The sequence below is a fragment of the Aethalodelphis obliquidens genome, unplaced genomic scaffold (assembly GCF_003676395.1).
Source record: "Aethalodelphis obliquidens isolate GAN/ISIS:26980383/991018 unplaced genomic scaffold, ASM367639v1 scaffold6, whole genome shotgun sequence".
Classification (NCBI taxonomy): domain Eukaryota; kingdom Metazoa; phylum Chordata; class Mammalia; order Artiodactyla; family Delphinidae; genus Aethalodelphis; species Aethalodelphis obliquidens.
The window spans coordinates 40075354-40102006 of NW_020837950.1; the positions used below are offsets into that span (position 1 = coordinate 40075354).

The window sequence follows — 26653 nt, forward strand, 5'->3', positions numbered from 1 at the left end:
TCAAAACAGGATATAGATGTTATAAACCAAGACTAAGTGTCTTTTAAATCCTTCAAAAGGTCTAAGTATTTAAGTTTTTAATTTGGGGTGAGCATCCCCTGAGGCCTAAATACAGAATTCATCTGTAAATTTTCCATGAATAAATTACAGTAAGCAGCCCCACGTTGCTTTGAGAGGTAGTTATAACAGGTTTTTCACCATCGAATATGCAGAGATGTGAGTGTGTCTGCCTTTAGGGCTCCTCTATGGATTGCTCGCTTCTCCCCCTATGCCTGGACCATCTGCCCTGCAGACCCTGGCATGGAGCCAAAGCAGGGCAGCTGCGCCCTCGCACGCTCACCTTGGGTGGCTTCAGGCCCTTCCCACGATGTCTTCTGGAGCGCAAGAGCCGTTCTCTCTCCTAGAAGGAAACACAACTGTTGGGATTTTCAGCCAGCCGCACATCACATCCACCAACCCAGCTGACTTCAGAGGGCATAACTTACAATGCTGCTGTGCCTACCTGTCTGCACCAGGCCTGGGTCAGTCCAGGTTCTGAGCACCCAAGGCATGGCTGCTTCTCAGAACTGACAGCTACAGAGCCATGCCGTTAACTGGACTTGGACCATCCCAGAAAAAATGCCAAGATTTGCCAGTCTTGTAAAACTCCAGCCTGTCTGTCTCTGGGGCTGTAAGCTATAAAACTTTAGGCAGTGTTGACTAGACATCAGCTGTCAGTGATCCCAGCAGAAAATAAAAAAGCTTGCAGCTTTGATCTCAGACAGAGCTGGGACCAAATCCCCATGGGGCCTCCTCCTGGTCAGGTGACACACCTCATTTCTCTGACTCTCAGGTTCTTCCTTTGCTATATGGGCTGGAACACGCCCTTTAGAGACTGTGGGTACCTGTGGTTCTTGTCAGTAGAAATGGCACCCATCGAGTAGTAGCAGGAGTAGCAGCATTCTGCCCCAGATAAAACCAGTAAATTCTCTCCTTCCTAATCAAATGTTCCTATTCTCTTTGGCTGCCAGGAAACCCAGAGACAAATCTGGTGGTTGGCCACAGCCCATATGGTCCACCCATGTGTCCCTGCTGATCTTAACTGATGCTGCTATCTTCCTTTTCTCTAGTCTTATCTGTTAATCTTCCTCTTTCAACTCTATCATTGTTTTGTTGAGTGTGTTTTTTTCATCTTATGTGGCATAAAGACTTTCGTGTGATGAAGCAAAGATGAATGGAAGGATAAATGATTAGATGATGGTTGGAATGAAGGTGGGATGGAGGGAAGAAGGGATGGGTGGAGGAAGGGGACGATGGGAAGGTGGATGGAGGGATGGGAGGGAGGATGGATGGGTGAGTGGAAGGAGAGAAGGAAGGAGTAGAGATAGAGAGATAGGAAAGCAAAATGAATTGGACAATTACAGTCAAAGCCTTTTCTATAATTTTGATCACTGGCTTTTCTACTTTTTGAAGATCCACTAATGGAAGCACCACATACCCCCTTGGTCAAGCAGAACACACTTTGCTTCTAAGATGCAGCTAAAGCTCACTATAGATGCTCCCTTCCTGGTTCCTAAGCTCCTTCCACAAAGAGGTACAGAATTCTCTGGATGTAACACTCCACCTACTTAAGACATACAACCCCCTTAATGATTCCCTGCACACACACACACACACAGTCTTAACAAGTCCTTCAAATTCTGCTCTGATCATAAGGTTCCAGTTTTCAAGTTCACAGTCTGCAACAACTAGGCTAAAAGAAAAGAAAATAGATTTCTTGGGGACAGATCATGCCCACTCTGTAGAGGCCAGAAGGCTCTTTTTAAAAAACTGATGCTGCTTCTCAATGGCAGCAAACTAGGGATAAGATTTGAGAAAAAGAGTAGCCATGAAAACCGCTCCCAGATACCAGTGATGTCGTATAAACAAGTGGAGGCTGCTTTCTGGAAGAACAAAGGGGGAAGGTGCCCATCACCAGGAGGAGCTCTGTGAGATCTCACCCTGCCAGCAGCATCGCCCTGCAGCCCTGCTGCCATTCCCGGGGCCTGGGTCTCATGCGCCCCACGGAGGGCTGTCGCTCACGCTCATGCAGACATACCAGCGAGAGATCGTCGATGACATGCTGCTGCTCCAGCACCTGCAGGCGCAGGAACTCGATTTCCTGCTCGTCCCTCGTCAAACTGAGGTCATTCAAGGAAGTGTGCCTCTTCAGGGACGCCTGTGCTGACAGCTTCTCTTTCTGCAGCCAAGGGAAGAGAGGGCACTGCAGGGCCACTCATCCACGACACTTGATAGGAACCCACCATGCGCGTCAGGGCATGGAGTGTGGGCTTGGGGATATGGGATGGAAGAATGGAGGGAGGGATGAGAGCCCCCAGGTCGTCAAGCTGGAGGAGTGGACAGCTGCAGACCAGAGTCAGGCCCGAGGTGTGGCTGACTGTGCCCGATGCTGACAGGAAGGGCTGGGTGGGCACTGGGGTGGGGAGAGGTGGATGTCTGCACCAAGCCTGGAAAGCTTGGTCGCTGGGGAAAGAGAGCACGGAACACATGGTAACGACACACACTCACACCTGGACCTGCCAGGGCGTGGGAGAAGGGTGTTCTGTCTCCCGGAGCCTCAGTCTTCTCAGCTGTAAAATGGGCATGACTGACACTAGTTTAGACAATGAACCTCAGAGTATTCCTTAAACCATCAACTGCAAGACACCACCCTGACCACAAAGACCAGTCATTCTTGTTGGAGCAAATAAAAGGCCCAAATTCAAAGCACTCAGAGCAAAACTGTAATCATTCATGTACTGAGCTTCGTCAGTGCACCGGGTTTTCTGTGCGAATGTTTTACGCCATCACTCCATCCTCTCCTTAAACCCACAGCACTGATATTTTCCTTCCCAGTTCACAGATGAGGAAGCTGAGAGAATGAGGGCTGGGCCTAAGGACCCTGGGTGGAGACCCACTGTCTGACTGCCCCGGGCTCTCCGTCAGGCACAGATGCCCACAGTGCTGTGAACTGTGGAGAACAGAGGCAGGAGGGACGGGTGCAGACTGAGATCGCTCGGCAGGCTTCCTGGGGGAGGTGGGTAGGAGGTGGCCCCAGGGAACGTGTACGGTGAGGGCCAGGAGCTGGAGGAGCCCGGGCAGAGACAAGGACTCCGAGACGACGACTTACCATCTCCACGTTTTCCCGCGTGAGATTCTTGATCTTCTCCTCCATCCTCTGGATGCTCTGCAGCAAGTCCTCGTTCTTCTTGTTCATTCGCTTGTTCTTCTCCACCAGGGGCTTCAGCTGGACCTCGGTCTCACGGGAGCGTTTCAGCTGCGGCCAGACAGAGAGGGCAGCAGCTGTAAGAGCCAACCTCAGAGGCCAGTGGAGATGCCCCCTGGCCTGGAGCTGCCACTGCTTGGGACCACATCTCCTGGGTGGTGCAAACACCACGAAGAGCCCACAGACACCTGGCTTCCAAATGCAGGCTCCCACCTGAGCCTGAGAGGGCCTCGGGCAGGGCAACAGGAGGGGGTGCAGCCCAACACGGAGGCCCAGAGACCTCTCTCAGGTCGTCCCCACCGGCAAGCGGCCTGAGCCTCTTCCACACTTCCTTTACCTCCGGGCATAACCCCCAGAGGTCATGGGTCACATGCATAAAGGTCATTCCAGCTACCTAGCTCCTCCTGGCCACCATTCCTCTCCAGGTAGAGACCTGGAGACTTTTCAGACAACAGACGATCCCTTGGCCCTGCTCAATGCCAGCCTCAATGCTCAGGGCTCCATCCAGCCCTGGAGCCACGCCCTGAGTCCTCTGAGCACAGTCCCTATGACTGACGAGGTGTCCTTCCAGTCTCTCTCATCCCATCAGCATCTGAGGAGCCCCTCTTGGGCCCGGGCCCTGTGCTGGGAGCTGGGTCAAAGGGATGACACGATGGGGTGACCGTCCAACAGACGGGAGAAGAGGACAAAGACGGTAACAGAGGTAAGAACACAGTGAGACAGGCGGGGGAACCACACATCCAGGGGTTCAGAACGGACAAGAAGACGGCGCGTCGCTGAGTGCAGCGGGAGCAAGGAGTTTGCGGGATGGGCAGAGAAGGGGCGGGCATGGTGAGGTCTGATTTAGGGAGCTGAGAGCTCTGCCATTTGTTTCCACCTGCAGCCACACTCCTGCCGCCCCCAGGGCTTTGAGGCAGGAGCACTCTGTGGTCAGGAATGCCTTCTAGAACAATCCATCACTCTGACTGCTGTGTGGAGGCCAGTCCAGCGAGACGGAGACATGAGAGATGACAGGCGAGGGGGAGGGGGAGCTGGGACTGGGAGGCTGCTCCATTACAGGCACCCACTCTTTTCCCTTCTGAGTACAGTGTCCTCCGTGACATACACACTAGCTGCATGACCACGGCCGAGTTTTCAGCCTCAGTTCCCTCTTCTATAAGATGGGAATAATGGTAGTATCTGCCTCAGAGACTTGTTATGAGAACAAAATGCATAGTGATAGTCTTCGCAGGGTCATTTTAATGGATGAAAAACATAAACAATTTAAAATATTTATCAGTATCACGACAATCACAAGAACCACTGCATCTATCAAGTACTCGCCATGTGTCCAAAACGATGTTCGGACCTTCCAGGCATCCCCTCTCATTTAGCCCTCACCACCACCCTAGGAGGGGGCCCATCCCCATCCCCATTCCACAGACAAAGAACCTGGCTACAAAGAGGTGGAGTGATGTACCACATAGAAAGTGCCAGGACCAAGAACCAAACACAAGGGACTGACTGCACACCCCTGCTTTTGGTTACCAGGCTGTGAAAGTTAAGATAAAACACTGATGGTAGCCATTAAAGTATAACATGTACCTTGACTCATACATTGTACCTCTAGAAATCTATCCTGCAGAAATAAAGGTTCAAGTCGGTAAAGACAGAAATGCATCTTCTGTGAGGCACTGTTTACAACAGCAAGGAAACGCGCAACGGCCTAAATCTTCACCAGGAGAGGAATGGCTGAATAAACCATGGTTTGGCTACACAACAGAGTATGATGCAGCGTTACAAAGACAAAGGTGGATCTTCACGCATTGCTGGGGAGCACTGTAATTGACACAGCAAGTGAAAAAAGCAAGTTGCAGAACAATATTACACAGGGAAAATGTCCCGTTTGTAACCACAAAACAATAAAAAAAAGGCTCTTCGTGGGTGTCAAAATATTTGCATAAGCGTTAAAAACACGTGAGAATCACCTCGAACTGTTAACAGAAGTCACCTCATGATTTTAAGATCCCAGTGCTGGCCAGCTTATTGATTCTTACTTTAAACACTTCAGAAGGTTTGCATTGTTTCAAGCAAGCTATTTTTTTTTCTAATCCACTTAGTAAACTATTTTGCCTCTCATGAGGGATTTTTTTTTTAAGCTCATGAATATTTAAATGAAAAGTGGAGACATAATATTAGATGTACAGTCTGATGAAAACTATATAAAAATATGCCTTTAAAAATACTGGAAGGAAATGAATTTATTCTGATCCTGTTAAAATTGTGAAGAGGTGACACTTCTTAACACTTTACATCTCCCATGTTTTTCAAATATATTTATACACTTACTTTCATAATAAAATTTAGAATAAAGAGAAATATTACGAGACACTTGTCAAGACATTTGTACGTGTTGACTACCACTACATAAAAATTAGGTTAATTGTTTATCCAGCAAACTTAAACATATTCAAGAAATTGCTATTCTTACTAGAGATTTATTTTTTTTAACCAGAAGTTCACATTCACTACTTTTAAAATTAGAAATATGTGAACTTTTATGCAAAAGAAAGTAAATAGATAAGCAAAAAATAAAAATTATCCATAATCGCACCACCTAAAACAACTTCCAAAATCCAGGATGATGACAATGTATTTTTGTTCTGTAGACTGCTTTTATCATTTAATTCATTGTGAACAAATTTCTATGGCAAATAAACGTGACCTATAACATCATTCTTAATGACTGCACGCAACTCACTGCATAAATGTTCCATAATTATTTTGATCAATACGTAGGTGGGGCTTGGTTTTGTTTTGGTTCGGTTTCGGTTGCTACTATAAACAACACTGCAGTGAAAACCCTCTCCACACCCCTCACTGAACTTCTCTGATTGTCAGCTCAGGATAAATTCCTACAGAATCAAGGGCACTAACAGGTTTCCTCAACAAGCGAGTGTTAGATTTTTAATCAGGAAGAAATGAGAAGGAAGGTAGAGAAAACCAGATGGCCTGTGCGTTAACTTCCTGTTTAGGGCGTGGTTTGTGGCCCCGGGGCTGCTTTCCTGCATCCCAAGGCGCCATCTGCCTCTTGGGGGCTGATTACCAGTTCATTCCTCTCGTCTGCCAAGAGGGTATTTCTGTCTTCCAGCTTCCGTATCACCGAATTCAGTTCAGCAATTTTTAGCTGAAATCGCCGCACATCTCGCTCGTCCATATGCTGATCCTAAAAAAGAAGCAAGATACAAACATACTTTGAAAAAGCTTAACTGAGTCAAAGCGCTCTGTGGACCCTTTGTGGAAAACTCTGAGGGCAAAGGTGAGCTCCTCACTAGGAGGACCATGCGCCATGCTGGGGATCCCCCAAATCAAGCAACAGGTGGAAAGACTTCATCTCAAAGGCGACAAGACCTCAAACCCTCCAGAGGCTCCCTGACATCTGAATGTGGTATCTGGGGACCTTCCCGTCCCAACCTCTGCCCGCCAAGCATCTCTGACAAAGGCACAGTCACAGAGTTCCAGGACGCTCCTCAAGGGCAGGCACTGTGCCCACCTCACTCACCACTGAGACGCCAGCACCTCACGTGGTGTCTGCACACAGCACACTCAACAGACACTTGAGTATTTAGTGAATGAATGAATGAGGGAATGAATGAAGGAATGCAGCTTTGGCCTCCTCTGTGCCTGATAAGTACCAAGCTGTGGCCCCAGGTGCCCTCTCTGCTGGCTGAGCTCTCCTCATGGGCAGAACTCTGCCTTTAAGTCATGTCCTGATCTGACTGGGTCCCTTTCTGAGCTCTCACTGTATACTCGGCACTCATGTTTTCATTTCTTTTCAACTGAGCTCCACGTTTGGGGAGGAAGGGGTAAGGGAGGGAAGGAAGGACGCACAGATGGATGGGAGGGAAGGGGGAGGGGTGAGGGAAAGGCAGGCAGGCAGGCAAGTTCGCCAGAAGAATGACCAGTAGGAGGAAGGACAGGTAGGTGGTCAGCTCTGAGGCCCCAGTGCTTGCATAAGCCCCTCACCTGGACACCCATGAGCTCGGTCATGTCCCCTATGCCAGGTGGGAGCTCTCTCTTTGGACTACCGTGGTACCGCTCAGCCTCTCTGACCTGAACCAACTGCTCATCCAAAGCCTCTTTCTGAAGAAGCAGCTTCTGGGTCTGCCCAGTCTGCACACCGAGTTCCTTCTCCAAGGCCAGAATCACACGATCTTTTCCCTTGATCTCATCCATCTGGAAAGAGAAAGAATAAGCATTCAATTGTAGGGGCTCGTGACCAGGGAAAGCTCTCTTTTGCTGGCCTTAGGCCCAGGGAAAGGTGCAGCAGGTCCATGGACCTGGGGCAGCTGAACTCAGCAACACAGGACAGAGAGACACCATAGTGCACAGCCCAGGCCCTGCTCCGCCGTCACCGCCCCCAGCACAGAGGAGCACAGACCTGTGGGTTCAACGACCTATATGGTCAACCAGACACTTACCCTCGAAACTGATCAGTGCTCGTGTCTCTCTCACCTTAATGAAATAAAGTCAAATCCTGACCTGCCAGGGCCCTCCAGCCATCACCCCCTGGCTCTCCAGCAGCTCAGCTTCTTCACAGAGTTGGTCATCCTCTCTCCCACTCCTGTCTGGCCACGTCCCCACCCCTCCAGTAAACGGCTCTTGCTAACGTCTCCAACGCTCTCCTGGCCTGCAAACTCACTGAACAATTTTCCATCCTCTCTCCTTCTCACCCCGTCTGACACTGTCGCCCACTCCAGCTACGTGAACTGCTCCCACCCTCGCGCCCTCTGTGGGACTTCACTGTTTCCATCTTCTTCTCGCCCTGCCCTGGTCACCATCGAAATCTGTAGTTTCCAAGGCTTGGCTCTCTTCCCAGTCTGTATCCTCTCCTCAGCCAGCCGCATCCTCACCCATGCTAACTCCCCGTGTGCAGCTGACACTCCAACCTCCTCCCTCCGCCCTGACGTCTCTCAGGGTCCCGCGGTCAGAGAGCCGACTGGATGCTTCTGGGCCTCCAAAGCACCTCAGCCTCCCCACATTCGAGCCTCAGCGTGAGCCCCAGCTCCCCCAGCCCAGCCTCGCCCCACATTCCCTAGAGGAAACCAAGCAGAAAGAAACTTAAGGAGGAGGGAGCTTCTGCCCCGGGCCATACACTTCGATTGTTTCTGAACACAAAGCCAACAGCTGGGAAACTGCCCCAGTAAGGGTGCTATACTGGGGTGCCCCTCCCCTAAATCCATGTCCTTCCTACAACCTGAGAATGTGACCTCATTTGGAAATAGGGTCTTTGCGGATATAATTAGTTAAGATGAGGTCACAGTGGAGTCGGGTGGGCCCTAACGACTGGTGTCCTTATAAGAGGAGAGACACACAGGGAGAAGATGGAGGCAGAGACTGGAGTGATGTGGTCACAAGCCAAGGAACGCCTGGAGCCTCCAGAAGCCGGAAGAAGCAGGAAGGATCCTCCCCTATAGCCTTCAGAAAACATGGTCCTCCGACACCTTGATTTCAGACCTCTAGCTTCCAAAACTGTGAGTGAATAAATTTCTGTTGTTTAAGCCACGCAGTTCATGGTACTTTGTAACAGCAGCCCTAGGAAACTAATACAGGTGTTAAAAGAGAAAATTTCCCAAGTACTAGAGTTTCATTAATTGACAAAAACCATAAGAGTTTCAGCTACAGTGATTACTATCATTATGGGATTTAGGAATAAATTCTATTTGAGATAAGGTACATTAAAAAGTTCTGAAAAGAATACTAATGCTTTAGTAAGGATGGTTTCAACGAAATCTGGATAAAGTCTATATGATGTGGCTTTATTTAACACATACCTGTGAGTGCCCGCCACGAGCGGGCCTGTATGTAAGGCAGTGTAACGTGGATACTACCTTGATTACCCAACGTAAAGGTTAAAGCCAACTGATATAAAGCAACATGGCACAGAGGAAAAAGCACTGTGCATGGCGTACAAAAGTATTAACTGGAGACTAATCCCCCACTGGCAAGCTGTGTGACCTCTGGCAAGTCACTCAACCTCTCTAAGCTTCAGGCTCCTCACCTGTAAAATGGGGATGTAGGAACATCCACCTGGAAGGGGAGCTGTGAGGGCTGAAGGGTACAGCAGAGACAGGCAGGCTGCTTAGGAGCAAGGCCACTGGGCCCAGACTGCCTGGGTTCTAGCCCTGATGCCACCACTTATTGGCTCTGTCACCTTGGTTTAGTTACTTGATTTCTTCCTAAGCCTCAGTTTTCCATCTGTGAAATGGGGATAATAACAGGGATGTTTTGAGGATGAAATACATTAACACATAAAAACTGTCTGGCACGCAGTAGGCATGAAATAAACATTAGCTCTAAGTATAATTGTTGCATGCACATAGTAGGTCTCAATAAATAGTAGTTCCTGTCTTTCCTAGACTTTTGTTTCCATTAGGTGTGCAAATATTGAGGAAATGAATGAATGAATATTGCAGTTGTTTGAATTGTGGTTCCTAAACAGACATGTCCACATCCTAACTTCAGATATCTGTGAATGGGACCTTTTTTGGGAAAACGGTCTTTGCAGGTGTAATTAAGGATCTTAAGATGAGGAAATCGTCCTGGATTAACTGGCTGGGTCCTAAATCCAATGACAAGTGTCTTCATAGGACAAAGAGAAGACGCAGACCAAAGGAAAAAAACATAGAGGGGAGGCCATTGCTGACTTTAAAAAAAAAGCACAATGTGAGAGTTGCGAGTTAAGTTTTATTGGGGGCAAAATGAGGACCGCAGCCCAGGAGACAGCGTTTCAGGCAACTCTGAGAAACTGCTCGGAGGAGGCGAGGGGAGGAGCCAGGATATAGAGGAGTTTTTGCGACAAAGGCAAAGTAGTAGGGAACGTCAAAAGATGATTGTTCATTAAAGAAAACCAGATATCTCAAGTAAAGGAATGTAGTGCTTTCCTATGTATGGGAAGATGCAAGAGTCTGGGCTCACTGAAATCATGCCTTTGATGTGCACCTCAGCTACCTGGGGCCAGTATCCTGCATTTTCACACCCTGAGTTTCCTCAGGGCTCACCGCTGCAGGGAGTGGCTGCAGTCTGAGGGCTGCTAGATGGCAGGTATTCTTGTCAGCCTTGAGTTTCCTCAGGGCTCACCGGCTCACGTTGAAGGGCTGCAGTCGTTGATGACTGTGACATCCTTTGTTTATTGGTATGGCAGGAAATATTCCATTTATCACCATGTAAGAGGGAGGCAGAGATTGGAGTGGTGCAGCCACAGGCCCAGGAACTCTTGGAGCCATCAGAAGCTGGAAGGGCAAGGAAGGGTCTTCCCCGAGAGCCTTCAGTGGGGCGCGGCCCAGCTGATACCTTGATTCTGGACTTCTGGAGTCCAGAGCAGTGAGAGAGTAAACTTCCGTTGTTTTAAGCCACTGAGTTTGTGGCCATTTGTTAAGGCAGCCCCAGGAAACTAATACAAATGCCCTTCACACTCATCACACTCTCAGAGGGTAACAAACTAAAGCTGATTGTAACTTGAAACATCGCTACAGCAGAGAATGCTAGTTAGGAGCCCTGCCCTGAGGGCGGACAGAAGCTAGCTCAAATCCCTGCCCCTACCTGCTGTGTGACTCTGGGCAGACTGGGCCACCCCTCTTAGCCTCAGCTTCGGTAATGTGGGGACACTGAGAACACCCCGTCCAATTGGGGGGAGACTTCAACCACGGGAAGAATTTAGCACAGAGCCTGGCATCTTACAAGCACACAATCAATGTTAGCGGCCACTAGTAATCTACTTTAGCTCCTGCGTAACAGAAGGCTATCTGATTTAAACAGCAGACCATGAAAAACTTACAAAATACAGTTTACAGAAGGCAGCAAATGGTACCCCCAACCTCCAGACTGAGGCTTTCAAGCAAAGTCCCAGAGCTCTGACAAGCTCTTTGAGTGGCCTTTCTTTAGAAGAAAAAAGGATACTCCCCAACCACCTCCCCATGACAGTTTCCTGGAACTCCAGCCAAGGGTGTGCCCGGTGCAGCTTCTCCTGCAGCAGCTGCAGAATGTGCCTGCTGCTCCCCCTGGTGGCGGTCACCCGCAGCTCCCCGCTCTTCAGAGCCGGAGATGGGAACACCTCCCCGCTGTAGGGAAGAACACTTGATGATGCAGAAAACACTGTTGCCACTGCAGAGTTCAATCCAGAAGCAATGTGAACCAGTGAAAGTTCATTAATTGAAACCACTTAAACATGCTTTAATTAATTCAACAAATACTGAATTGAGTGCCATCAGCAGGTGCTGGGAAACACTGATGAGCAAAACAGATCAGAGTCCCCGCCCTCAGAGCTTCCATTCCAGAGGGGAGGGTAGCTGAAAACAGAATAAAAAAGTCAACATGGAGTAGATCAGAGCATGATTAATGCTAGGAGAAAAAGATAAATCGAGGGGAATCAGTGGTGCCAGTTGGGGAGGTGTTACAAGTTAACAGGTAGGGCTCCAGTCCGTCCCCCTCAGCATCCCAGCTGCACACTCCTGGCTTTGCATTGGAGCCCAGAAGCGCTGCCTCCACCACTGCATTACACTAGTTCCTCCCACAAGAAAGAACAGCATCTTAAGCGAGACATCTCTGGAAATCCAAATTCTCAGCCTGGAAGAGCACAGATTCCCCATTTATCCTAGAAAATGAGCAGAGGGCTTACACCCCATCATGTGGGAAAGGTTCCCAGAAAACAGTCTCCACTAGTGGAGATGGCATCCAGGAATGGATGGACGATGTGGAATAGATTGTGGAGCCAACATTTTCTAGGTTGTCACATTTCCCCAGCCAGAGTCCTGAGGCTGCAGAGGTCAGGAGACCTGCCAGCTCACACAGCTACTCTCACTATTTGTCGACTCTGGTCTGGCCCCCAGGCTGGGCCCTTAGTGATCTTGCCCCCTGCCCTGAGGACCTGAGGAAGTGTAAACCTCTGACAATGAGCTTCTCAAGCTTCCCCAAACCCCAACACCTGAGTGTGCTGGACATTCCTGGGTTGCCTTCCAGCATCCATTTCCCCTTCTCCCACACTCCCACTCTCACCATGTGGTTCAGGAGAGGGGTGGGGCTGAAATCACTCCAAGTTCCCAGGGCAGGCCCTGATTGGCTCACATCACCTGCATGGCTCCACCGCCTAAAAGTAACTGGGTCAGGGGTGGATACATGACCCAATCAGAGCCAACAGGCCCAAAGAGGGTGTTGCTAGGCCCCTCCTGTTTCTCCTTAGGAGCTAAGAAAGAGCTTCTCTCACACCCCAGTGTTCACTGCAGCACTATTTACAATAGCTAGGACATGGAAGCAGCCTAAATGTCCTTTGACAGAGGTATGGATAAAGAAGATGTGGTACATATATACAATGGAATATTACTCAGCCATTAAAAGGAATGAAATAATGCCATTTGCAGTGACATGGATGGATTTAGAGATTGTCATACTGAGTGAAGTAAGTCAGACAGAGAAAGACAAATATATGATATCACTTATATGTGGAATCTAAAAAAAATGGTACAAATGATCTTATTTACAAAACAGAAATAGAGTCACAGATGTAGAAAACAAACTTATGGTTACCAAGGGGGAAAGGAGGGGAGGGATAAATTGGGAGATCGGGATTGACATATACACACTACTATATATAAAATAGATAACTAATAACAACCTACTGTATAGCACAGAGAACTCTACTCAATACTCTGTAATGACCTATATGGGAAAAGAATCTAAGAAAGAGTGGATATATGTATATGTATAACAGCTTCACTTTGCTGTAGAGCAGAAACTAACACAACATTGTAAATCAACTGGGCTGTTTCCTGTGAGGATGTGGGGTCTGGCACAGTGGTGGCATCTCACCAGCACACTGAGAGCTCAGAGCCTGAGAATGATGCATCAGGGGACACAGCAGAGCCTGAGAAACCTGGGTCCGGGGTGACATCATTAGTGCCACTGGGGCTATGCCTGAGGCTAGTCCTGCTACTTCAGTCATGAGAGCCGACAGACTCATGGTTTAAGCTAGTCTGAGGTGGAATTTCTGTCCCTTGCAACCATAAGATTCTAGCTGACATACAGTTAGGGAAAGAACAACAGTCTGGGTGATGGCTATCACTTTTTACTTACGTGCTAGTGTGAGATCGGGACTACATTTGTACTTAAGAGACACTCTCTCTCTCAGTCTTCAAAAGACCCTCAAAGTAGACATTATTTACTCCATCTTACAGATAAGCTTGAGGCCCTGAGAGGTGAATGTGCCCACACACTAGTCAGAAGCAGATCCATGATTCAGACTCAGGTCAGCCCCTGCAAAGCCCTCACTCTGCCCTCTCTCAGCCCCAGAGGCACAGAATCTAAGCATTTCTCAGCAGTCACATCCATCAGGACACTCGTCTCAGTGAAAACCTGTTTAGCCAGCTCCCAACGAACCCACCAATTTGTGAATAATTCTGTTAGTTCCACTTCATTTGCAAAGTTTGGAGCATCAAAGAATGAAAAAGAAGCTGCTACCCCAAGATCCATTCTCGTCTCCTCCTTGGTACCTGTAGTTGGGTGAATGGTGTCCCCCTCAAATTTCATGTCTATCAGGAAAATCAGAATGTGATCCTATTAGAAATAGGGTCTTTACAGATATAACTAAGATGAAATCATAACAGATGGCGGTGGGCCCTAGATCCAGTAACTGGTGTCCTTATAAGAAGACGACAAGACACAGCCACGTGGGGAAGAGAAGGCCATGTGGAGGCAGAGGCTGGAGTAATGCAGCTGCAAGCCGAGGAACGCCAAGGATTCCCGGCAACCACCCAAGCCTGGAAGAGGCAAACAAAAGGTTCTTCCCTGGAGCCCTCAGAGGGGCACAGCCCTGCTGACACCTTGTTTTCAGACTTCTAGCCTCCAGAGCTGCGAGAGAATAAATTCCTGTTGTTATAAGCCATGGAGTTTGTTATAGCAGCCCTAGGAAATGAACAGAGCGCCATACCAGGATTTATTAGGAGCTGCCATGCATTTCCCAGCTCCCCTTGCAGCTGGGTGAGGCTGAGCAAGTAACTTCTGGCCAAAGAGATGGAAATGGAGGTATATAGAACCTCCAGAAAGAAAATTGCTTTTAAATGAAGACCATACCCTCCTTCATCTGCCCTCCTATTGCCAACCTGGGATGCAGATGTGATGGCTGGCACTCCATGGCATGAGGGGCCATGAGGACCATGGCCACATCCCAGAGCCCCTTCTGAGGGGAGAAGTAAGAGGCCCTGTGGCCTACCCTACTCTGTGGAGCACTTTACAGATTTTGTATATGAAAGAGAAATAACTTCCAGATTTTAAGCCCCTGTGTATTGGGGGGAGTCTTCTCAGACCTAATCCTAACTGGTTTAAAGAATGTGTCCAATAGCCCCACGTTGACCACAATTGCCTTTTCTTCTTGACTGTTTCTTCAGAGCCATGTTAAATGTGTAAGTGGAAGCCTGGAAGCCTTTTGCATTTCTAATCCAGTCCAGCTGACAAAGAAACAAAACGCAGGCCACTTTCTGAACACGTTGCCAAGAGGCCTGTCTGACGAGGGACATTTATCAAATGCGTGGAGAACTGGAGAAATGGACATTTATTCTTTTCACTCTATTCTCCTAAGTGGCCCCCACACACTGAGACTACCTGAGCTGGGGATACTTCTGTTTGGCACTGAAATGGAAACAGACACCAAGTCCTTGGTTCGTTTTAAATTAAGCTCAGTCTGTCTCTTGTGCAAATACTTGTTTTTTCCCCATTTTATTTACCTTAAATATACATTTCCTGTAACAGAGGAACATATTTTACATGTCTCCTATTACACAATCTATAAGCTGCAGATAGATGCTTTAGTTAACCTAATTCTCGTAATGCTGTAACAGATACGTGATTACTCCTCCTTTTGTAGGTGAGGCACCAGAGGCTTAGAGGCCGTAAGCAACTTGACTGGGCTCACACAGCTAACGAGTGAGGGAGTCTGGATTCACACCCAGAAGAGACTTTCTCCAAAGCCTTCTCTTCCTATTATGTGATAACACCGCCCCTACACACACAAAGGCAAAAGGGGCTGGGGAATACTTCTGAGAACTTAGTATCAGTATGTGCTTAGATTTTCTATACATTAGACATTTAAAATCAGTGCATCTCTTCTGCCATTCTTGGTACTGGCTTGTTAAGCTGTGAACTGATGCTCTGTCACTGACTGGTGACCAGTCTAGGATGGACAGCTGGACCAGGACTCCAAAAAGGACACCTTGTCCTTCTGCCTCCAGTCCTTAAATTTCTTAGATGTCTTCCAGAGACAGGAGAGACTTGCCAAAGCTTCCATTCCACGCCCAGGCAGGGGCTTTGTTGGAACCCCAGGGTCTAGAACCATGCCTGGAGCACAGTGGGTCCCCAAAACTCGGCATTTACTGCTCCGTGAGGGAGGACTGGGGCACTTGCTTGTGGAGAGGACACGGCGCATGCGTCATGGAAGGATGGGCTGTGTGTGTGCGGAAGGAGGGCTTGCATGTGTGCAGGGAAGACAAGCTGCTTGTGCGTAAGAGCAGGGTGCGTGTGTGCAGGAGGGCTTGCATGTGTGCAGGGAGGATGGGCTGCGTGTGCGGAAGGTCAGGTACGCACTCGAGCCGGTGGGGGGGAGAGGGCAGCGCCACTTACCAGCCGGCGGATGTCGCGCTCGCACTCGCGCTTGATGCGGTGCACCTCGTCCTGGTGCGCCTGGTAGGCAGCGCGCAGGTCGGCCGCCTTGGCCTTGTCGGCCTGCATGCAGTTGCTGAGTGCCTCCTCCGCCTGCTTGCGTGCCGCCTTGAGCTCCAGGATCTCCTGCTGCAGCCGCAGGCGCTCGCCGTCAAAGGCCCTGCGCGCCTCTTCACGCGCCTCGGCCAGCAGCGCCGTCTTGACCTTGTCGGCTGCACCATCGCGCAGCACGTTCAGCGTGGCCTGCAGCCGCTGCAGCTCGCCCTCCTTGATCTTGGCCGTGCGCGCTGCCTCCTGCTCGTGCTGGCGGATGAGCACCTCGCGCAGCGCCTGCAGCTCCTTGGTCTTCTCCTCGTGCAGCTTGGCCCTGAGCTCCGAGATGTAGGCCGTGTGTCGCCGCTGCTCCTGCTCGCGCTCCAGCTTGGCCTCCTGCAGCCGCTCACGCAGTTTGCCCACCTGCAGCCGTGGGGGGAGAGCCAGTCAGCGTCTGGGCTGGGGGAGCCGGCCAGGCCTGCCGCCACCTCCCCGTGTCCCTTCGTGTGTGACAGGCCCCTGAGATCCTCCCCCGGTGCCCGCACTCCAGTTCCCCCTCCCGCCACCTCCATCAGTCCCACGCAGAGTCTTCCCTACTATTTTGTTGAGATGTTCCCAGCTGTGGAAAAACATCTGAGGGTGTTGGAGAGGAGAGTAAGGCTTTGACATCCCTTCCAATTTGGAGATTTACGAGGAAGGACAGTTTATCAGTCACAAAATATGCCGCGCAGAAATCATCTGTCTCATCAGAGCAGAACAGATTGTAAACCAGAAACACGTTTCCAGTGCCCATGCCCTGAACTCTGGAGTTAAGGAGGCTGAGCAGGTGGACGTAGAGAGAGGCAGGGGTGGAGGTGCCCTCACTGCTGAGTGGCTCTCCTGCCCGGGCTGGGGGCTTCTGTGACCCTCCCCCCCACATGAAGCTCTCACAGCAGCCAGGAAGGAGGTAACTGCTTTGCCACAAGGCAGCCGAGCATCAGAGATGCACCGCTGGTGACCTGCCTGGGATGAGGGGCTGCCAAGGGGCAGAGCCAGGCTTCACCCCCAGGCGCCTGGCCCCAGGGCCAGTGGTCTGCGGGTGCCAGGCTGCTAACCCCACCAGAAGGTATTCGTCTATTCAGCAAACAAAACATTATTTGTAAATTATGCCAAGGGAGTGTCTTCTTCAAACACTCCAAAAGGCTTTATTCGATCTTTTTATTTCAAATATCACACAATTACACACATTCCACAGGAACCCATTCGTTTCCTAAATTACAGCAATCTCCGAAGAACAGAAACCAATGTGTCTCTCATGGATGAGCTGCTTCCAAGGTGGCAACATTTCCCCCAGACCACAGTCTATAGAACACCAACATGCTGAAATTACTTTTAGGTGAGGAGTTTTACGATGTCACTCGGGTTGATAAATCCTTACTCATAACAGCAGGGAAAGGAGCAAATAAACCTGGCCAGGCAAAGATACAAGATCAATGTCTCCTTACATCAAACACGCATAATCACAGAAATAAAACAAGGACCGGACCTGTCAGAGGGCTCATCTCACCCAAGAGCTAGAATTGGCCTCTTCCTAAGGGATTGAGTGCCAGGAAGCCAGAACTTTAAATATTTAACATGATCTCCCCAGGGAGGAACTAAATGCTCCTGGCATTCTCCTTCTAAGGAGGCAACACTGTTCTAACTTTCTGGGATGCTGATGGTGATTTGAAGTCAAAGGGATGGGATCTTGTCGGAATCCGAATCTGCACTGACGAGTGCATTTCCCTCTGCAAACTACTTAACCTCGAGATGGTTAATGTTACGTGTCAACTGGGCAGGGCTGTGGTCCCAGGTCATTCGGCCAAACACCAGTCTAGATGTTGCTGTGAAGGAATTTTTAAGGATGTGATTAACATTTAAATCAGTAGACCTGGAGTAAAGCAGATGACCCTGTATAATGTGGGTGGGCCTCACCAAGTCAGTTGAAGGTCTTCAGAGAAAAGACTGAGGTCCCCCAATGAGGAAGGAATTCTGCCTCATTACTGTGAGATCAGTGCTCCCTCGAATTTCCAGCCTATCTGCCCCGCCGATTTCAGATTTGTCAGCCTCCATGACCATGTGAGCCACCTTCTTGAAAACACCAAATCCCCCTCCATCTCTCTCTCCTACTGGTTCTTCTTCTCTCTGAAGAACCCTGACTATACAGACCTCCCAGAGCTTCCTGACCCTCCCCTGGGAAACAAGGCTATCGACAGCTGCCCCTCAAAGACTGTTGGGAGGAGGAAAGCTGAAAGCGGATGAGCGGATAAAGGGGAGTATGGTCCCAGGCAGTAAAGGAAGGAGGAATGCAGCCAGCGTGAGCAGAGGCGTGTGCAGGGCAGCCTGGGTGAGGCCGGGCCTGCCCCTGGGAGGGGCAGAGGGGGCCAGCTGAGATGGGCCAGGTGACACCCGTGTGTAGGGCAGGGAGGCTAACAGTGGATGGGCTGCGGGAGAAGGCCCTGCTGGGTCCCACCAGCTCTGCCTAGAAAAGCTGAGGGCCAAGCCCAGGCACCATGAGCCAGGTGTGGCACAGTGAGGCGGGGTGGCCCCTGGTGGGCGCAGAGCACCCGCTCCTTACTCCATTGAGTGGAGCAGGTCTACGAAAGTCATGTGCCACTTGACTCGCCAGCTGCCTCCAAGCTGTGCCCCGCCCCCAAGTCCAGAGGTGCAGCAGGAGAGAGGGGCCCTTACCAGCCTTGCCTCAGCGCCTGGGCTCTAAATGTGGCAAGAGCAAAGTGACCAACAAAGGGCAGGCATCTAGGTGGGAGGGGCTGGCCTGGAGAACTCTGAGGCAGCACCGCCAGCGCCCCAGTGGGCACAGTGAAGTCAGCCTCCACTTGGCTCCTTCCCCAACTCCTCAGCCCATCTGTCAGCGCTGGGTCTCCACTTCCAGGCCTAGATCACTTTTCCCCGTTCCCTGTGACCACCCTGGTCCAAGCCAGCGGCAGCAGCCCTCTGCCAGCCCGTGGCAGTCACCTTCTCACCCATCGCCCTGCCTCTGCCCCCGCACACTCGCCCTTTAGTCCTTCCCAGCGGCCAGCACAGGCCTCTGAACACACACGTTAGAAGGTTTCCCTCTACTTCCCTCTGAATCCACGGGGTGAGGGTTAACCGTTCTGAAACCACTAGAGTGCTGAATAACTAAGTAAATGGGTGGTGGGGTCAGGCCCTCCCCGCTGGAGGGAGGACAGATGAGCGAGGGGAGAAGGCCAGAGGATCCAGGTGCTAGTGGATTAGCCTGGGGACATCGGTAAGAACTCATGTTTAACTTCATATACATATAGATGCTACATTTAGAAATATTTTCGATATGTACACATACACGGTTAGTATATACGCATACACTTCCTTGCTCTGTCAGCTAAGCCTAGAAGCAACGACATGCCAGCAGCGGTGAGCACACCCAGTGCCCAGATCCTGGTTTCTCATGCCATTCTCTGATAAGTGGGACCAGGGCTCCTTGGAGAAATGAGTGGCTCTAGGACTGGGGCAGGGAATACACAAGACGAACCTGGAGCACCTTACAGGACTGGAAAGTAAGGGTGTACCCAAGAATAAATTAATAAATAAATGCCACAATGATGGGGTGCAAAGGAACACAGGGGTCAACTGAAAGAGATTCCCGTGGCCGAAGCTAGAACAGTCTGAGCAACAAAATAAAGTACTTCTGGATTATAAGCCGAAGTGTAAAATAGTGTTCATAGTGATATAAATGACTGAACTGATACATGGAAAAATACGAAAGAAAACCAAAAACACCCTCGAGGGCTCTGTGGCATCCAGCATACAAGCCCACGTCCTCCCCGGCCCACAGGACTGACCCCGGCTGATGGCTCTCTGGTCCTCCTCCCTGACCACCCAGCTCAAGCCACGTCCCTGGCTGCTGCACCTCAGACATGCAGGCACCTTCCCGCCTGCGGCCTTTCCCCAAGCCGGCCCTTCTGCCTGGAATGCTCCCAGCCAGGCCTCTGCAGGACCTGCCCTCCCACCCCCTGCAGCACCCCTTTGCTGACCACCTCCCAAAAGAGCCACCCCCACTGCAGCCCCACGACTCTCCACCAGCTTCTGCTGCTTTACTTTCTTGGCACTTTTCACTATGGAATAAATATTCCATGTTAATCTCCTGGCCTTCGTTCCCTACCTCCCCCATTAGATACTAGCTCCAGGAGAGGACCTCCAGGGCAATCCAGCTCCTGGGACACAGCATGGCACACAGTAGGTGCTCAATAACTAGCCACGGACTGAGCAAAGGAAAGAATGAAAGGCTGAGGGGCCTGGCAGTTTTGTAAAGAATGAATGACAGCATCCACTCCCTGGGGCATGAGGGTGGCTGCGGTTCTGGGGCACTGGCCTTCCCCCCCACCCACGTGGGTGCCGGCTCCTAGGCTAGCTGGTCCCTCTGCCTGGTCCCTGTGCCTCACCTTCCCTCCATTCTCCAGGAGACCTGGAAGGCTTCCCCGACTGGGTCAGGGCCTCCCCTGGGCTCCCAGAGTCCTGCATTATTCCCTCCATCACCACACAGATCACACCCAAATTGCAACTCTCCCGGCCTACCCACTGCAGCCGGCAGCCCCTGCAGGGCAAGATGAAGCCTGATTCACTTCTGTAGCTGGACTAGTCCCTGGCCCAGTGTAGATCCAGACCAGGGTGGGCTGCTCATTGCAAGAACGAACGAATCACCAGCTCGGTGAGCGCTGGGCAGCAGCCGGAACCTTCATGGCCTGGCTTGGGCCCATGTGCTGACCACTGCCCTCTCTGCCCCCACCCACTCCAGGCCATGGGCCTCAACAAGTCAGGGTCTCTGCCCCAGTGGCCTTGGCACGCTGATTGGTGCTGCGCATACTCCCAGGTGATGCCAGACACTTGGAACGGTGTGAGCCCTGCTCCCTTTTGGGCCAGCCAGCAAAATCCTTCAGAGCCAGCTCCAGACCACCCCTGCAAAGCTTTCTCGGGCCACTCTGACCATTGCATGGCTTCCTAAAATCTCTGGTGCAACATGCCAAGTACTGTCATCCGGCTAGCGCCCTGAGTATATGAGCACCCAGCCTGCCTGAGGGCGGGCCGTTTCTGAGTCACTTCCAAACGCCCAGCCCAGGCCCAGAGCACAGGCACAGGGCGGGGGGCTGGGGGCTTGATGAATGTGTGGATGAACCAACAGGTACGTTCCCCACATGCCCTCGCCCTGCGGTGTTCAATGGGGACTCCTCTGCTAAAGTAACAACACTGTAAATACATCAGCAACAGTTATCATGAGATCATATAGAAACAGCAGTTAAACGCAATCACAGAGTTTACACTTATGTTTCTCATACCAGCCAGTAAGCACATTGCTGAATTCTCTGAGAACAGAAACTCTCCCAGTGGCGGCCTGGATAAGCCCCCCGGCAGGGCCACGGGGTGGCTGGACTGAGCAAACGGGCAGCCAGGGCACGTAGAGGCAGGAGGTGCCTGGGGAGGCACAGACTGGGTTTCTTGTAGGCCTGGCTTCCAACCCAGTGCCAACACCTGTGTGACCTGTGACTGTGCACACCTGCTGTGATGGGCTGAACTGTGTCCCCCCAAATTCCTGAGTGGCCGTCCTAACCCCCAGACCCTCAGAATGTGACTGTATTTGGAGACAGTCTTAAAAGAGGTTACTAAGTTAAATGAGGTCATGGGGGTGGGTCCTGATTCAATACAACTGGTGCCCTGACAAGAAGAGATTAGGACACAGACACACACAGAGAAGAGCATGTGAGGACACAGGGAGAGGGCGGCCGTCTATAAGCCAAGGACAGAGGCCTCAGGAAAAACCAACCCTGCCCACACCTTGATCTCAGACTCCCAGCCTCCAGGACTGTGAGGAAATAAATCTCTGTTGTTGAACCCCTACCCCGGTCTGTGGTACTTTGTTACGGCAGCCCAGCCACCTTTCCTCTCCAACCCTCAGTTTGCCCACCTATAAAGTGGGGAAAGCCACATCTGACCTCACAGGTCACTATGAGGGTCAGGAGGCCCTCTAAGGTACCTGGTGTGGCCTGTGTAGCAGACACGTGTCTGCCAACCGCTGAGTAACTACATGTGACAGGCAGTGCCCAGGCTCCGGATATGACTCTCTCATTTATTCCTTAAACAACCCAGGGAAGCAGACACATCAGATGTCCCCATTTAACAGATAGGGAAACTGAGGCATAAGGCAGCTACCTGGCTTGCCCCAAGGCCTCAAGGCGAGTTAGGTGGTGGAGGTGGGACGGAGACCTGGCCGAATGACGTTGGCTGTGCGGCTTTCCCCATAAGCACAGCTGCTGCTGCTACTGCCTGGTCAGCCCCTCTAGGCCCAGCTGTGCAGCTGACAACCCAGGGGATCCTGGCAGGCAAATCCTTCCTGAGCTGGACAGGATGTGGACAGGCTGGCACCACCAGCAACTGTGCTGAAACACCTTGGCTGCACTGGCCCTGGAACTCTGAGTGTCTGGGGATGGGAGGCAGCACATGTGTCCGCAAGCTCCAGGAGCCCAGTTTTCATCGCCCCAGGTCGGGGGCTCTGCCTCTGCTCTCCATGTAGCTGTCTTGAGCTGGGGTCAGAGCCAAGGACCAAGCCCCAGCCCCCTCCCCACCCAGGAGCTGGACCCCGCTCAGCACTGCAGCTCTCAACCAGACACCTGCTGCCATCCCCCAAGCAGTCCCTCCCCTCCCTCAGGTGCTCTGGGCAGGGCCGGAGGGTACCTTCACGGCTTGGGGTATAAGGCCAGCCCCTCCGTCGGGCTCCCCAGGAGCAAGCCCAAACCCCGTCCTCCTTCTCTTCTCACACGAATGGCGGCTCCATCCTGCTAGGAGAGCACCTCCACCCCGCCTGCTTCTGCCCTCAAACCACCCAGGTCAGAACCACACCAACAAGGAGGACTGGGGCAGCGCCCAGGCACCGGATGGGCTTTTCTTGCTTACATTACCTAAGATCTTTAAGACAACCTTAAACTGGGTGGTTATCGTGATGCCATGTTACCCGTGAGAAAACGGAGGTTCAGAGGCTTTACGTCACTTGTCTAAGATCGTGAAGCCAGTCGGGGGTCAAGGTGAGGTCTGAAGCCAGGTCTGCATGATTAGGAAGCCTGGGCTCCTCCCACTGTGACTGGCTGCCCATCACGCCGACACTTTGATTGGCACCCAACGGGGCATCGTACTGACTGGCTCCAAAGCTCATACCTGCCTTACGAGAGCAAAACAGCTCCCATCACAGAGCCAGGCTCCAAATCAAGCCCTTTATGTCAGGGGTCCCCAACCCCCAGGTCGTGGACCGGTACCGGTCCGCAGCCTGTTAGGAACCGGGCCGCACAGCAGGAGGTGAGCGGCGGGCGAGCGAGCGAAGCTTCAGCTGGCGCTCCCCGTGGCTCCCCACTGCTCGCGTTACCGCCTGTACTCTCCCCCCGACCCTGTCCGTGCAAAACCCGTCTTCCACGAAACCGGTCCCTGGTGCCAGAAAGGTTGGGGACCGCTGCTTTACGTATTGATATACGTATTTACATCCTTACTCCTGCCCACCGGCCCATCAGGTGGTACTGTTATGATCCCATCTTGCAGGTGAGGGAAATTACGGTGTGGAGAGTGAAGTACCTTGTCCGAGATCAGAGCCAAATGTCGGGGAGGGTCGGTGGGGGGCGGGTAGCGGACAGGATTCGCACCCAGGTGGTCTCTGTACCACCACTGATGTTATACCCATTTTAAAGCGAGGCAAGCTGAGGCTCAGAGAGGTGGAGCGCCCAGCCCCACCCCAGCCCTGGGACACACCCTTCACACTTCCCTCGGGGGCAGTCTGTCCCCCAGGAGTTCACAGCCCACCCCTCACTCGAGCCAGGAGGCCCTTGTCCCTCCCACCTTGCTCTTTTCCTGCTGGAACTCTATCTGAACGCTGGTCAACTTGGCCCGCAGCTCCTCGTTGGCCATCTGCACCGCGTCCACCTCCATCTCAGGCTTCTCGCCCTTGCTCCGGCCTTTCTTAGACATGCTTCCTCTCAGGTTGAGACGCTGAGATCCTGTGTTCACTCCCGCCAGCCAGCAGGCGCCGCTCCCAGCTCCACCGCGCTAATCAGTCTCACAGGGCTCAGCTCCTCTGCGTAAACCACCATCACTTGGGATCCTGGGGAAGGAAGGAAGCCAGGTCAGCAGAGAGAGAGGGGCTGGCGCCCCCTCGCCTGGGGCACTCAAACACGATGGCAGGCAGCGTTTGCCGATGCCTCCCTCCCTGATCCGCGCACCTGCTCACCCCGAAGATGCCTCACCATTCACAACACTGACCTAGGGCTTCTCCAACAGGGGCCGCATCAGAATCACTCGGAAGCTTGTTAAGACGGAGTCCTGGGCCTACCCCCAGGAATCTGATTTGCATGTCTCCCAGGCTCCCAGGTGAGGCTCCCAGGTGACCACCTCTCATTGAGTAGCTCTGTCTGGTCCAGTCCCGGCCTCATCAAGATGAGACTATGCCATCTAAGCAACTATAGACCTCGATCTGCAAATGTGACTGGGCCTCAGTCACCCTGGTGCTTGATTCAAAGGCAGGATTCTGGGGGAGCACAGAACTCAAAGCTTGAGGCCTGTGGGGAGGGGGCCAGGGGACCTGGATGTCTCATCCACACACCCAGGTGATTCAGGAGCAGAGTCTAAGGACCGCACTCTGAAAACTGGGCTTTTAGACTCCCTAAAGGTTAGTGGTTCCCTCCCTACCCCAAGGACTAGCACAGCACTGGTTGCCCAGAACTGCTAGCTCTGGGCCCAGTTTTGGTGCCCAAACCAGCCTGGGGGAGTAGCACAGCCCCTGGAGGAGGTGACAGCCAAGCATGGTGCTCTGCAGTCCTCCAGACCTCTGTGCCTGCCTGGCCAGGCCTGAGCTGGTCAGGCGGCCAACGGGATGCCTGATAAGCTAACGGCCCCTCCCGCACTCACATTTCCCTGGGGGACGCCAGACCTTCCATTTGGTAGGGCTGCCCTCACAGCCCACATGGTGTCAAAGCCAAAGCCATTAAAATCAGGCCCTAGTGACAGCTAGCAGCACTGTGTATTGTCACCCCACAGAACACGGCACAGCACAGTGTTGACGAAGGAGCCCGAGAGTCTCAGCAAGGAGATGTGACTGCTCGACGCCACGCCACGGGGAGAGAAGAGCCGAGAAGGTGCGCTCCAGAAGCTATACTCAGCGCCGGCCCTGCGCTAGCCCTGGGATGCGATGGAGGGCCAGACAGCGTCCCAGCCATCATAGAACTTTCTAGCCAGGGAGACGACTACGGAAATGAATACATAAAATAACTCTGGATTGGGATTGGCGTTGGAAAGAAATAGTAAACAGGGTATCTGAGACCTCTATCAAATATTACCCAAGTCACTGGCAGAGGGAGACAAAGGGAGTAAACTGCCCGACCACATGGGGCCTAGAGACCATGGACAGAGTCAAGGCCAGGTACAGAATGTGCAGCCCAGTGCAAAATGGAAATGCGAGGGTCTTGTTCAAAAGCTATTCAGCTTTTCATGACCACGACACTGAGCATTAAACCCAGAGTGAAGCCCCCTGACGGCCTCTACAACCACACCATGCACCGGTGACGCTGGCCCCGGACAGAATTTAAGCGCAACTCTGAGGATGCTTGGTTGGGCAGCAGGTCCCGAGCAACAGGGGTCAGCTTTGGGCTGATGAGGACCACAGTGGGCTGAATGATGGTCCCCAAAAGCCATGTTCACATCCTATTCCCCGGAACCTGGGAATATGCCCTTATTTGGGAAAAGGGTCTTTGCAGATGTAATCAAGTTAAAGATCCCAAGATGAGATCATCCACGATGAGGGCGAGTCTTAAATTCAGTGACATGCGCCCTTGACAGAGACACAGAGCAGAGAGCATGCAGAAGGGAAGGCCGTGTGAAGAGAGAGCGGGGATTGGAGTGATGCAGCTGGAGGAGGTCGGGGGGTCCTCTCCTAGAGCCTCCAGAGTGAGCAGCACCCCGCCGACACCACTGACACCGCCAGATGTTGGACTCTGGCCTCCAAAACTGTAAGAAAGTAAATTTCTGTCGTTTTAAGCCTCTCCATTTGTGGAAATTCTTTATGGCAGACACCGGAAAGGAATACACTGGGCATGAAGGGAAAAACGCTCGTGGGACACATTCAGCACTTTGTTGAATGACTTAAGATAGCCAGCTTCTCAGCACCGAGCCCTGCTTCTTTCCCTGCTTCCTTTCACATCAGTAATAAGCCAGCTCACGCCACACCACAGGCAAATCCCCTGTCCCTCACTCAGAGCCTACTATCTCATGATTTACACACAGTGCTAGCAAGCTGTGCTGTCTGTTCTCCCAGCCCAGAGCAGAAGGAAACTAAAAACCGGCAGACGGTGTTCTGCAAAAGGCAAACACGCAGATAGGAGAATGAAAAGAGAGCAAAGATTTTTCTACCATACCTTCCCCCCCAAAAAATAAGAGAGTAAAATAATAATTACTTTTATTACCTTCAGTATTACCTTTAATACGTAAAAAGCCTGCAAGGCCTAAAATATTAACATTCTTAGGACACCACATTCTCCAATAACAGCAAATTAATAAGGTGCTACCTGTCCAGACTCTTCTCATACAGTGTTGGTGCAAGAGAGTCAGTGGGAGTTTAAAAAAAAAAGTTCATGAGATGTAATAAATAAAGTCAGCTGAGTCGGGTTTTCC

The 26653-nt window shown here is 51.6% G+C and overlaps 1 protein-coding gene across 2 annotated transcripts in view; it reads right to left on the minus strand.

Moving 5' to 3' along the window:
• The window catches only part of LOC113618963 (janus kinase and microtubule-interacting protein 1), a 101469-nt gene that overhangs the window by 19598 nt on the left and 55218 nt on the right, over positions 1-26653 (minus strand). Inside the window, exons 2-8 of one of the 2 annotated variants that reach the window (XM_027103394.1) lie at positions 23831-24092; positions 15890-16384; positions 7250-7459; positions 6330-6449; positions 3149-3295; positions 2078-2218; positions 341-400 (exon numbers count right to left, since the gene is read on the minus strand). In XM_027103394.1, coding sequence (XP_026959195.1) covers positions 341-400; positions 2078-2218; positions 3149-3295; positions 6330-6449; positions 7250-7459; positions 15890-16384; positions 23831-23959 — 1302 coding nt within the window. In that variant the 5' untranslated portion in view covers positions 23960-24092. The remainder of the gene's footprint in view (positions 1-340; positions 401-2077; positions 2219-3148; positions 3296-6329; positions 6450-7249; positions 7460-15889; positions 16385-23830; positions 24093-26653) is intronic. The other variant, XM_027103395.1, reaches the window with a different exon arrangement.